The sequence below is a fragment of the Mauremys mutica genome, chromosome 1 (assembly GCF_020497125.1).
Source record: "Mauremys mutica isolate MM-2020 ecotype Southern chromosome 1, ASM2049712v1, whole genome shotgun sequence".
Taxonomy (NCBI): domain Eukaryota; kingdom Metazoa; phylum Chordata; order Testudines; family Geoemydidae; genus Mauremys; species Mauremys mutica.
The window spans coordinates 344,220,599-344,234,732 of NC_059072.1; the positions used below are offsets into that span (position 1 = coordinate 344,220,599).

Genomic DNA, 14,134 nt, shown 5'->3' on the forward strand with positions numbered 1-14,134 from the left:
ATGCAACCCAAAGTGAAGTTAAATGAATGGAGAAACCCCCGAGGAAAATCTCCCGTCTGTAAAGCTGGCAGAGGTGGCTAGGCTGCCTCCTGTGCCTATGCTACCACCTCCCTCCTGCACCTGAACTGCCCAGCGCAAGATGGGGAGGAGGCATGCTGGGAACAGGAAGCAGGCATTCAGGGCTGGTGTATGTTAGAGCGAGGCTCCACTACAGCAGATGCTTTGCTGATAGAATGTCTCCCATCAGCGGAGCAAATTGAAGCTGTCCCCTGCAGGTTAGGGTTATATCAGGGTTGCAAGAGCAAGATCAATGTGTCCCAGCTGGGTTCCTGTCAGGACTCCCTCTCCACGGTGCTCAGGCACAACAGAGAATTGAACTTTCAAACCCTATAAAGTCAAGTTAAAATCAGTCAAGATTTTAAACAAAAAGGTTTAGAACAATGTGAATTTAAGAGAGCAGAAAACAAGATAGGCAGCTATCTCCGGTGAATATAATGCAGATCAGTGTGTTAAAACACAATATACAGTAGTCTGATCCAGTGGCAAAGGATCTTGGTCAATCATAAGTAGCTTCATATGAGTCTATTATAATTTGTCTTTGTTCTTGAACATTGGTGACATGAGTTCCACCCCCCACCCCCTGTGCCCTTTCCCAAGTATTAAAGCAGGTTCTCCATGGCTTTCCATCCATTATGAAGCAAGTTCAGATGGTTGTTTTTTGTTTTCATTTCTCCTGCAGGTGAATGGCATTGATCTTCGCGGTGCTACCCATGAGCAGGCTGCAGCTGCACTGAAAGGAGCAGGGCAGATAGTAACAATCGTAGCACAATACCAGCCGGAAGGTAAGTCTATGAACTAATTTACTGTCCAATTAAGAAGTGCTGTTGGGATTCATCTGATGCTCTTTGGCTGGAAGAATAATGTCATCTACCTTGCAAGACTTCAAGAATAGGAAAAGCAATAAAATTGGGAAAAAGTGGAGATAAGAATCATGCAGAATAAAACGGTGGTGGTTTGGCACCCTGTGTGTGATGACTTATGTGGTCTTATTCCACTGCCTGGTGGATGAAGAGGTGTCCTCCTCACACTAACTGTCATCAGATGTGGCATTCATGGGACCTCTTGCTGATAATCTCAAGGATATCAAGGGCTGAATAGACATAGAGAGTGAAGTGCCTTTTCACCCTTAGAAAGTGGTCCCTCCATGTGAGAACTGAGACACACTGGTGGGCCAGTTGTACTTCCGTGCTGTACCTTTTCAGTGGCTAAACTGAGGACTTCAGTCACCAGGCTTTGTCAAGCTGCCACTTTTCATAAATAATAAATTCTCACTCACTCCCTTTCTCATGTTCTGACTCAGACTCTCCCCCCCAACCCCCAGTTAAAATTAAAACAGAAAACGTGCAATTAAGACAGATACTACGGAAAGAGATGAGGTAAGGAGAAAAAGAGAGGAGAATTAGAAGCAAACAAAATTTCAAATATACTTCATTACATACATGAAATAATTGTTTTAGTGTGTGATACACACACATATAGATAAATTTCAGATCAAGGAAGAAGGGGTAAAAATAATTGTATTACAGAAAGTTCTTGACAGAGATTTTGAATGAAACCTTAGTCCAATGTATTCTTGGTTCCCATTAGTTGCTGCAGTCTTGTTTATCTTTTACAGTTTAATAGGAACATAAATATCAATTTAGACTGTTATTACAGAAAGTCACAAGTAAAATTGCAGCTCTTGATTTTTTGGATGGTAAACAATAATGCATAATGTGCCAGCTTTCTGAGCAGCCAGCTGATGATTGGCAATTAAAATGGAGGAAAGAGTTAATGCTTCAATAAGTTACTATTCTATAGTAACTATAAGTAAAGAAATATACTTTGCTCTCTCTCTCTATATATACTATATCTATACTATAAGTAAAGAAAAGAGCATAAAATACATAGCTGTTGCGATATTATAAACTGACTCTCTAACCTACAGTTGCAGTGCAAAGGAAAAGAGGAGGTAATAGTCGTGAATGGGTTCAGAGTTTATCTGAACCTTATATGAACTCCGAAGCATTTTTGAGTATGTAGAGTTGCCTGGAAATCTTGTGTAAGTGGGTTCTGTTGTAAGATTTCTAGAGCTTGCCATCAGGCTGAATAGCTTTTCTCTTGTTGTTAGGGCATTTTCACGTCTCAGCTTGCCTGGAACTAGGAAATGCAGAGGCAAGCAAAAATAAAACATGTTTTGGTGGATAAACAGGAGAGCATTCCCTTTCCTCAACCCTTTTTCTTTCTTGGTCTTTCTTTTACACCCACGCCTTTTTTTATTTCCCTTACCTCTCTGAGACAGAAATAGACAAATTGGTATGGGACAAAGTTATGAAAGACGAAAGATAAAAGCGGAGTGGGGAGGGAAGACGACGAAAAGTGAGGACAGAATTGGAACTAAAAATACAAGAAATAAAAAGGTGAGGTGGGCCATCTAGAACTGGGTGACATTTTTGGATCAATGGTTTATTTGCTAAAAAATGCAATTACGGTCAACCCAAAGCTATCGCAAATTTGACCTGAGAAACCATCCAGTCTTCCAGATCAGATGCTGCCCTTGGGAATGCAGTCTTGTTTCAGTCTTGGACTCGGCTCTGAAGACTCCTCCTCCAGCTGCAGGTACTGCTTAGTAGTCACCTGAAGTGGAGCACTCATGGGAGCACAACTTGAAGAAGGAGAGGTTACTCACCTTGTGCAGTAACTGGAGTTCTCTGAGGTGTGTCTCCCTATGGATGCTCCAGTATCCCCTCTCCTTCCCCTCTGCTTCCAGTTTCCCCCGTGGGACTTTGCAGAGGAGAAGGAACTGAGGACAGGTCACCTGCCCGACCCTATATAGCCTTGGTGTGGAGCATGAGGTTGTGTAGGGCACCTGCCTGGGCCAAATGTGCACTGCTACTGAAAATCTCTAGTCAAAAATGCATGGGGTGCATGTGCACCTGAAGTGGAGAACCTGCAGGGAGAGACATCTCAAAGAACTGCAGTTACTGTACAAGATAGTAACATCTCCTTCATGTCCACTGAAGGTAGGATAAGAAGTAATAGGCTTAATCCACAGCAAGAGAAGTTTAAGTTAGATGTTACGTAAAACTTTCCAACTATAAGGGTAGTTGAGCTCTGGGCTAGGCTTCCAAGGGAGGTTGAGGAATCCCCATCATTGGAGGGTTTTAAGAACAGGTTGAAGAAACACCTTTCAGGGATGGTCTAGGTTTACTTGATCCGCCAGTGTAGGGGCTGGACTTGATGTCTTCCTGAGGTCCCTTCCAGCCTTACATCTAAGATTCTATGATCCATAATGATTACTGCAGCTCCAGTTCAGCTGGATATTTCAACACCTGCCTAGCATTAAGCACAAGAGCAGTCCCATTGACTTCAATGACACTACTCGTGTACTCAACTGCTAGTTGAAGGTAAAGAAACAAATACAAGCGATTAAAAACTTGTCGATCAAAAAGACGAGGGGGCCCACTTACTCCTATTTTAGCCATGCTTTCACACTGATAACCATACTCATGGAAACATTTTTGCTTGCCCTAACTTTTTTCCTGAATAGCAATCTTTTCAAACTCCTTTTAAAGCCAGTTAGTGCCTTTGTAAAAATGCACAGCCAGCAAGGAGCCATTCACCCTCTTCTGCAGCATGGACTTGCTTGGTATGTCCTGAGTAGCTATTGTAAGATGAGGCACATCTTAAAAGGGCATGGCCATGTGCGTGTTCAGTGGCTCTCTAAGAAGTCAGCATTCACCCACAGTTGTCCTACTGGGAGTAAAGAAAATATCTTCAGCATTTCAAATTCCATTGGATAGTATGTATTCCCATTTTAGTGGTGATGGTCGTGCTGAAGTACAGTAAGGAAGGAGTTACGGTAAAATTCTGTGGTCAGTGTAACTGATCCAGTTTGAAAGGAAGGGGACCTGTGCTTTAAATATAGACAACTCATCCTTAGTGGAGGAGATGTGGGGGAGGAAAATATTGGCCTCTAGGTTGGGAACGCTAAGGGTATGTCCACACAGCAACTAGACACCCGCAGCTGGCCCATGCCAGCTGACTCAGGCTTGCAGGGCTCAGGCTGTGGGGCTGTTTCATTGCTCTGTAGTCTTATGGGCGTGGGCTGGAGCCTGAGCTCTGGGGCCCTCTCACCTTGCAGGATCCAAGAGCCCAAGCCTGTAAATCTTCACAGCAGTGAAACAGCCCGAGCGTCGCGTGCCTGAGTCAGCTGGCACAGGCCAGCCGCGCCTGTCGAGGAGTTGTGCAGACATCCCCTATGAGATAAATTCCACATTCTACTCTCAGCTGCACCCATTCATCCCCAGTACAGGGCTGTAAACAAAATTTAGTCCTCAGATTTTTGCAAAATATTCAGTGTCAGTAGTCTGGAAACTGTGCTGTGCTGCATTGCAGTATCTCTGCAGCTGTTCCCTCACAGCAATCCCTGGGAAAACCATTAAGCCAGTCAGCTGCTCTGTGTGCTATAAATCTTTAAAGCAAATCAATCAACACCTTACTGTAACAGCATGTATGAAGGGAAGACATTCATTAATTACAACTTGATTAGACCAATTGACGCCAAAGGGGCCAAAAAGTTGTTGTTATGAGTACGTTTGCACTCTAGCCCTGTTTGCATTGTTAGCTGCTTGCTGGCACAAATACAGCACTATACATTTTTGAGGAAAGCTGAGTATGTTGGGTAGTAATTGACTATCAGAGTTTTGGTGAGAACGGGAATCTCAGAGACAGCTATCCTCTCTAATACACTTGTATCTTTATTTGCTGATGTTAGCAATGGTCGTTATTAGAGCTATAATTGTAGTTAAAAGCATCTTAAAATAGTGAAGCAGATAATTCTTGTTTGTGGTTCCTTTTTCTCTGAAGTTTGGAGTTCAAGTTACATATTATTACAGACACCACTTTTTTGCCTGTTCACATGTGACCCGCGTCAGCGTTTACAGGAGTCCCTTCTCTGTCTTACATCTGTGTCTGAATTGTAGGTGGGGAGGGAGAAATCTTAGGTTTTTAAAATACTAGGCTACACTTTCTAAGCACCACTGTTGTACTTTCCTTACGGAATGACTTCTGGGTTACTTCTTATCCCCCACTATTACCGCCTACTTGCTACCTCAAAAATGTAAACGCATGTCTTGATGAGTCTAATGTTTTGGTATAATGTTAATGCATATGCATGATTCACACGTCTAGCCCTTCTGGATGCTACAGAAATAAGGTAGATATAAAATACGCTGCAAATGTAAATGGCTTGATCAATACATCTGTGGCAAGCTGTCTTGATGTACATTTAAATATACATACAGACGTACTCAGGGCCTTTTCTATAGTTGATATAAATTGGTGTAGCTCCATTGACTTTGATGGAGTTACACTAATTTATGCCGCTGAGGATCTGGGCCCTCAGCATCTTGGTGCCTCTGTGTGTGCATGTCTGCTCAGAGAATCCAGAGTACAAAGACTGTGTGTCACGCATACACTTTTAAAGTGTATTTTATATGTGTGTGTGGGAAAAGAGTATATATGAACACATTTATATGGGGAAGGGGGCATAAACACTCCCTCTTCATCCTCGGTGTTCATCTGGCTGGCTGGAGAATGCCAGCATTGTAAAGTCAGTAACAGTAAAACCGTTTAGGATCATTTTTAACTGATTGCCTGGCTCCTGGAGCTGAGTGGGAGATTTCATTGGCTGAAAAATCCAATGTATTTTTGATTAGGAGAATAATTTAGAAAGAAGAGATGATACAGATGAGACAAACAGGTTCCATGCATCGTAATGGGACATTGGTGCATATATTGAGTGACCAAGAGGTTCTGAATTAAAGATGAATTCCTATTCTATTGAGGCTTTCCCGCAGAAATGCTCTTGAATCTGTAGTGTAATAAAAAAAATCAGAAACATGCACTTCAGATCTTCTCTGCAAGTCTAGGACACATTGCTGTAGTAAGAAATAGACTTATTCATGGGGTAATTTAATGGGCTATTCACCCAAAAATAGCTACAGATATTTTACAAAATGCAAAGAAAGCAACTACAGTGAGAGCTGAGGACCGTGATATTAAAGGATTTGATGAGGGGGACTCCAGAAAACAGTAGTTATTCTCCAGGGCTGGGGAATTCTGACACTGAGGAAATTCCAAGGCAAGTTAAGTATTAAGGAGCGTGACAGGTGCCAAGCTAAGCTTATTACCTAGCAAAGGAGACATTGTGCATTGTCAAAGCCCAGTGCTGGTTTGAATGTGCTGCTCCCAGTGAAGTCAGTACAAGTGCTGCACTCAGCTTTTCAAAACTTGTAAGCTATTTAAGATGTTAGTGCAGTGGTGGGCAATCTGCGGCCTGCGGTCTGCACGCAGCCCATCAGTGTACTCCACTGGCAGGCCACAAGACAATTTGTTTACATTGACCGTCCAGGAATCTGCGGGTGGCTGTGCCTGTGGACGGCGTGAAGATCCACACCCCTAAGGTCAGGGCAGCATGGGCTATCGGTCAGGGGTCCATAAAGGAGCCCTTCAGTGCAGGGCAGCATGGTCTAGTGGCCGGAGTCTATAGCGCCACCCTTCGGTGCAGGGCAGCGCAGCCTAGCGACCAGAGTCTATAGCGCCACCCTTCGGTACAGGGCAGCGCGGCCTAATGGCCGTAGTCCATAAAGCAGCCTTTTGGTGCAGGGCAGTGTGGTCTAGTGGCCATGGTCTATAGCATTGGGGTGCCCCTTATGGGGTGCAGCTGCCCTGGTAGGGTGCTCGGGCCCACTCAACTCCACCGGGCCCCAACCCAGGGCCCTAACAGTGGCGGAGTGGCTTGCCACTGACGCAGTGGTGGGGGGTGTCCTACCGAAACACACTGAGCTTCCCCAGGCGGGAGGTACCACTCTGTCACCCTCCCTGGGTCACTTCCTACCAGAGTCTGTGTTGGGGTTTCCCATGAGGTGCCGGGTCCTCTGTGTTCAGGAGGGCCCGTCATCTCCAGGGTTTCCTCCAGTCACTGGGGTACAGGCGGGCCGTGGACAGCTTCTATTCCCGGTGCAGCCAGAGGCTGTTGCTGGCCCTCTGCAGGAGCTTCCCAGGCAAGTCCTTCCCCAGCGGCCTCCAGTCCAGAATGAGCTGGTCTCCCTCCCTTTATACTACTAGAGCACATGGAGCATGCCCAGTCTTGCCAGAGAGGCGGGAATTCCGCTGTCAATACCTGGGGCTTAACCCTGTCTGGGCTAGTGTGGGGTAAGCAGTCCCCAACACAACGGTCAGTGTAAACAAGCTGTCTCTTGGCCCGCCAGCGGATTACCCTGATGGGCTGCAAGTTGCCCACCACTGTGTTAGCATGATAGTATTTGACACTTATATAGCAACTTCCATCTGAGGATATTATAGAGCTTTACAAACATTAACCAAGACTCAACCAACACCAATGAGATGTACCTAGCAGTAGTAAACTGTATAGCCACTTTCCCCAGGTCAATAGGTGAGTCAGTAGAAAATCCAGGAATAGAGTCCCTGGCACCTTTCCCTTTGTTTTAGTCACTGCACTCTTCTTCCTCCCATGAATAATTCTCAACAGACGTGAGTAAAATAATTTTGATGCGGGGTGGGGGGAGGAGGGGAGAGCACCCAGCCCTCAAAATTAAATGAATTATAATGGGGGATAAAAAATAAAAATGGCTGAGATTTTCAAGGCAGGATAGGGAATGTTCTCATAGACTCTTGGTCTATTTTGGCCTTAAAGGCTATCAATGATTGTCTCATTTGACATTCTGCACATTGCAAGACACAGAACCTCTTGTACCCACTTGTGTAATAAGCCCATAACCTCAGTCTGAGTTACTGAAGTTCTTAAATCTTGAGCTAAAGACTTCATTACAGAGAATCCACCATTTACTCTAGTTCAAATCAGCAAGTGACCTGTGCTCCATGCTGATGAGGAAGGCAAAAAGCCTCTAGGGTCTCTGCCATTATGACTTGGAGAAAATTCCTTCTTGACCCCAAATATGGTGGTCAATTAGACTCCGAACATGTGGGCAAGAGCCATGAGCCAGACATCTGGGAAAGAATTCACTGTAGTAACTCAAAGCCCTCCCCATCTAGTGTCCTATCTCCAGCCATTGGAGATACGTGGTAATAGCGGTCACAAATGGCCCATATGCCATTATAGGCAACTTCATCATATCATCCCTTCCATAAACCTATCAAGCTCAGTCTTGAAGCAAGTTAGGGTTTTTTGTTCCCACTACTCCTCTTGGAAGGCTGTTTCAGAACTTCACTTCTCCGATAGTGAGAAACTTTAATCTAATATTAAGCCTAAACTTGTTGATGGCCAGTTTATATTGATTTGTTCTTGTGCCAACATTGGCCCTTAATCTGAATGCTGTCTCCCTCACTGGTGCTCATCCCTTTGATGTATTTATTAAGAGCAATCATATCTCCCCTCACCCTTTGTTTTGTTAGACTGATCAAGCCAAACACCTTAAGTCTCCTCTCATAAGATAAGATCTTCCTTCTGATGCAGCCACAAAAAAAGACTAATGGAATCCTAGGATGCATCACATAAGTCCCCAGTTTATAGCAAATATTTTTGTTAGTCCCTAAGTGCATAACTTTGCACTATTCAATTTCATCCCATTTCCATTACTCCAGTTTTCAGGGTTATCCAAATCTTCTTGTATGATATTCTAGTCCTCTTCCATATTGGCAATACCTCTCAACTTTGTGTTATCTGCAAATTTGAATAGCACACTGCCACTTTTTGTGCCAAGGTCATTAATGAAAATGTTAAATAAGATTCATTTCAAGACGGATCCTTTAGGAACTCCATTAGTACTGTCCCTCCAGCCTGACAGTTCACCTTTTAATTCTCATATTAATCCCCATCTTCTCCACTTTAACTAATGTCGGAGAAAAACTTAGTTCTCGCTTTTTGTTTGGGTGCAGCAAAATCAAATACTTTATTATTTCTCAAGCAATTGCAATAGAGGGAGGGAGTGCCCTAGGACACAGGGTCGCCCCAGTCCCAGACAGGTCTCTCAACAGGTAAACAATTACAGCAAGCATTTATACCTTTGTTACAGACAATAATAAGCAATAATACAGACAATAATAAGCAACAGCTGCATTTTGTTTATACATAGGCCATCCTGCTATCTTATTTTTCTCACTTCTAGGAGACACCAGTCTACATATTTTGTTATCAGAGCAAGGTCGTGACAACTTCTCACACAGTACTTTCCCACTCGCCTCACACCATCCTCGCTTCTACAAGTCTCGCGTCATTAGGGTTACAGCTGGCCTAACTCTTGCTAACTGCTAGCCTGACTCTTGCTAACAGACTGTCATGCATTAAGATCCCCTACAAATCCTTGTCAATTCTTTCTCTACTTCCACACTAATAATTTCCCATGTGGAATTGTATTAAATGCTTTACTGAAATCCAGGTAGCTTAGATCTACTTCATTTCCTTTGTTTATAAAATCAGTTATCTTCTCAAAGAAATCAGGTTGGTATGGCACGGTCTACCTTTAGTAAAAACATGTCTTTTGTCCCAGTTATCTTCATCTGTATGTCTTTGTAAATGGGTCGGACTCACCCCTGCGGCGCCTCCTGCTGGTTGCTCTCCAAATTTACTCTGCTCAGCCCTGGAGCACCCTCTGCAGGCCGGTGATCCACCTGTTCTTCTGGCCCCGTGTCCCTTCCTTGACCCGGTGCCCCTTTCTCTGGGGTGCTGCCCCCTGGCAATAACCCCTTTCTTACTCTGTCTGGGTTTCCCCTTCCTTGGGAACCCCCCACCCTACTATCCCCACTTCGCCTCAGTAGTGGCTACTGCCCAGTCTCTATTTAGCCCCCCCTTCGCTGGGGCAGACTGCAGTATCCAGTACTCATCATTGGCAAAGGGGGTTTGGACCTGCTGCCTTGGCCTAACCTTAAGTTGCCCTCTGCAACCTCCCAGTACCTTCTGCCCTCTGCTAGGCCGCAGCCTGGGGCTTTCCAGGCCAGAGCTCCCCAGCTCCTTAGCCTGTCCCCAGCCCTGCTTCACCCTAGGTACCTTGTCTCGTCTACCAAGCAGCTAGGCCCATCTCTCTCTATCGCCAGAGTAAGACTGTCTGGGCTCCTGGCTTCCCTGCCTTCTATAAGGCCCTGCTCCTCAGTTTGGGGCGTGGCCCCAGCTGCAGCCACTTCCCTAATCAGCTCAGCCCTGTCAGGCCACCTTTTAAACCCCTTAAAACCCTGGAGCAGGGGTCCACCCTGCTACAGTCTTTAATTACTTTCTCTTTCAAAATTTGTTCTAAGACCTTGAATATAATTGAGGTCAAACTAATGGGCCATTAGTTTCCGTGATCATCTTATTTTTTCCTTTTCTTAAATATATGTACTCTATTTGCAACTTTCCAGTCATGGAGTATGAATTTGAGTTTACAGATTCATCAAAATCCTTGCTATTGGGCTTGCAATTTCATGTGTCAGTTCCTTTAATAATCTTGAATGGAGATTATCCAGGCACCCCGATTTGGATCCATTAGGATGTTTGACTTTGGCTTCCACCTTGGATGTGGTAATTTCTACTTCCTTATCCTTGTTCCCATTAGCCAACTTGTCACCGCCTGCAACTTTCTCATTAAAAGCTGAGGCAAAGTATTTAGCCATCTTGCCTACTCCCAGTCCCTCACCCTTCTGCATTAAGGAGACAGTTTCTGCTTTCTTCTCACTGTCTGGGCACCAGTAGTGGGAGCATTGAGAGGACAGAAAACACAGTTTCCCTGTTCTCAGTTCTGCTTGTTGCCACAGCAGCTCCTGGCTTCCAGGAGGAGCTATTGCAGGGGAAAGTTCTGCTCAGCCCTTATAGCTGTAGGAATGGAGCATGCTATTTAATTCTGGGGGGTTGGTGCATGTGCATTTTGGTTGCACATAAAGCTGAGTGGGGATGGAGCATGCTCAATTCTAAGAATTGCACTCTCCTAAGAATTTAGCTGCCAAACTCTAAAAAGTTTTTACTAATCATGTGTGAACTGACACCTAACTTGCCCAAATTGGGGAAAATTTACACAGGATCTGCAAAAGCCATGATCATGATGCAGGGCCGCTGGGGGGGGGGGAGGGCAAGTGGTACAGTTTGTCCCGGGCCCCACAGGGGCCCCATGAGCCCTGGCCCAGCAGCAGTCCGGGTCTTCGGCTGGCTTTTCGACGGCGGGGGGCCCTTTAGTGCTGTCAAAAACGCAGAGCGACTGAAGGGCACCCCGCTGTTGAAATGCCGCTGAAGACCCGGACTGCCGCCGGGTGAGTACAAGCGCTGCAGCTCCCCCGCTTTGCCCCAGACCCCCTGAATCCTCTGGGCAGCCCTGTCATGACATCAGGGTGCCACCCACTCAAATTTCAAGAGCTACCTGTGGCACCTGTAATGGCTCATCTAACAGCTGTCACATGGTACAAGTTTTGAGATTGGGCATATCTCTGGAGCATAACCATATGACTATAAAGTAGCCTCTTAAACATTGGTGTCATATTTTTGATCTGGCTATCGTCACCTAGCAAACCTATGGAAATAATAGTTACTAAAATAGCTGCTCCTAGGATGATTGCTTCTTCGTGTACCATCTTTGACTGTCATTAACTTCATTTCTTTTTAGTCTGCTAATAGCCTCTTTGGCTACTCTGACAGTTACCAGGAGAAATAAGCATAAAATTTAGGCTCAGCTGTTATTACTAACTCTTTATCAACTAAAGAATCGTTGCCAAAGTGCAATCAGTCATGTCAGCTTAAAAAAAAATCTGTTCTTTTTTTAGTGGAATAAACCTTTGCATGATGGGTCATTGCATTTACAGACCCATGATTTCTTTAGTTCCAGCTTCTTTCTCCAGCTTGAGTCACCCTGTTAATGCCGAAGATAACAATTCAGGTAAAAGCTTTGAAAAGTGTAAGTGGAATAAACAATCTAAAATAAATTTAACATTGCAGTGCTAAGAAGTGAAATTAAAGTCAGTAAAAGGTATATTATAATTGTGTATGTATAGAGTTAAACTTCTATAAATGTGATACAGAATCAGAGTCTAAGGCCAGAAGGGACAATCAGATCCACTAATCTAATTTCCTGCACATCAGAGGCCACTAAACCCCACGAGTTATCCCCCGCAATGAGCCCAATAACCTGGAGTTGACTAAAGTAGTACAGCCCTCCAGCAGCTAATCTATTGTTTGCCACAGGCAGAGAATAGGAGGGACTGAGGTACACAGATGCCTGAGACCTTTACAATGGCAGGGAAATGTTTTGGTGAGATATACCCCGAAAAACATAGCAAGTTACATTGTACAATATATTTTCTCTTAGAAGCAGGAATGTCTATTGGATGCAATTACTTTCCTCTGTGGTTGTAAGTTGAGGATGGCTCAAAAATACTAAAGTCAACAATTTCAAATCTAGATGCCTAAAGCTAAACTCCTAAATCCAGTTAAACACCTAAATAAAAATGGCCTGATTTTCAAAGCTGCCGAGCTTCAGTGGTTGATTTGTTCTTTGGAAAGTCAGATAGTTGTATTTAGATCACTAACTATGGATTTAGGTGCCTAATGTCAGAAATGCCAATCTGAAAATATTAACCTTAGACATCTGTAAGTACTTTCCCCTGAGATTTGCTAGGAAAAGTGATTTAAAAAATGATCATTATACCTCATGCTTTCTGTATACAGCACTTTTCTTTAAAAACACTTTACGTGCACAAAATAATCCTGAATGAGTTTTCTAAATATTGGTTCTAATTGTCATCTCAGTGTGGCATGCTGCATAAATATATTTAAATAATTGAATATACCATATTTAAATTTATTTACATGTCACCTGCAGCTTTGTGTAAGAGAATTGCATACGAGAATATTTAAAAGAATGAGACTTAGAGAATAAATCGGAGCATTTCCAGGTGCTAAATTGGAACACCAGATGCATTAAAAAATATGGGCAGATGCATCAGAAAATGTGGGTAGTAGAGAGAGATTAAAAAAGAAAAGGCTATCGGCAAAATTCAGGTGCATGCTCAGATTTCAAAACACTATTTCAGGTCTCTCTCAAACGGACATGACAAAGTCAAAGAGCTCATCTCCCTTTGAGCTGTTAGAAACATTTGCTGGTTAGCCAAGGAATTGTTTTTCCTTGAAAGGGCTGGATTTTCAGAAAGTGCTGGCCCACCTAGCCTGTGAAAATCAGGTCCCTTTAATATGTCTTAGGATGAGCACCCAAAAAATGAGGTTCCCAAAATCACTGGTCACTTTTTAAAATCTTATCCAGGATTAGGGAGGTTGTGTGTGTGTGCCCGTGTGTGTGTGTGAGAGAGAGAGAGAGAATCAACAAGGGCTCTGAGCCTCTTCCAACTGAAGGCAAAGCTCCTAACCACTGCAATGTGAGCCCCATTAACCCCAAAGCACACATACTTATTCTAAAATTTAGGTTGCTTACACTAATGGTAATACATTATGCCATGAATGGTATTTGACTACTAAAAATACATGTTGTTGTACAAATTGTTGAAAATCTGGCATATCCATCCTCAAGGTAGAATTAGACCGGTAGATTTGTAAACTATTTTTCTTATAGGCCTGTCTCCAAACCCTCTTTCAAAAATGGCTTCACCTATTTGTCATTCTAGTAGTGAGTTCAAGAGCAATGTAAAATTATGAGGTCTTCTGCTAGAAGATAGATAGACACAGCATAGTCAAATGGACAGAGCATGGGCCTGGGAGCAAGAAGTCCTGAGTTCTAATTGTGACTTCATCACTGACTCTGCAGGATTTTACATAATTCAGTGTAAACTCTGTTTTTGTTTCCCTTTCTATAAATGTAGCAATAATACTTGAATTCTGACCTCACAAAAGTCTGGTGAGGATTAGAGTATGTCTACACTACGGGATTATTCCGAATTTACATAAACCGGTTTAGCAAAACAGATTGTATAAAATCGAGTGCGTGCGGCCACACTAAACACATTAAATGGGTGGTGTGTGTCCACGGTCCGAGGCTAGCGTCGATTTCTGGAGCGTTGCACTGTGGGTAGCTATTCCGTAGCTATCCCATAGTTCCCGCAGCCTCCCCCGCCCCTTGGAATTTCCGGGTTGAGATCCCAGTGC

The 14,134-nt window shown here is 43.8% G+C and overlaps 1 protein-coding gene across 11 annotated transcripts in view; it reads left to right on the plus strand.

Moving 5' to 3' along the window:
- The window catches only part of DLG2 (discs large MAGUK scaffold protein 2), a 1,465,131-nt gene that overhangs the window by 1,177,879 nt on the left and 273,118 nt on the right, over positions 1-14,134 (plus strand). For all 11 annotated transcript variants that reach the window (XM_045020521.1, XM_045020529.1, XM_045020530.1 and 8 more), the window contains one exon: positions 740-842. In XM_045020521.1, the coding sequence (XP_044876456.1) occupies positions 740-842 (103 nt within the window). The remainder of the gene's footprint in view (positions 1-739; positions 843-14,134) is intronic.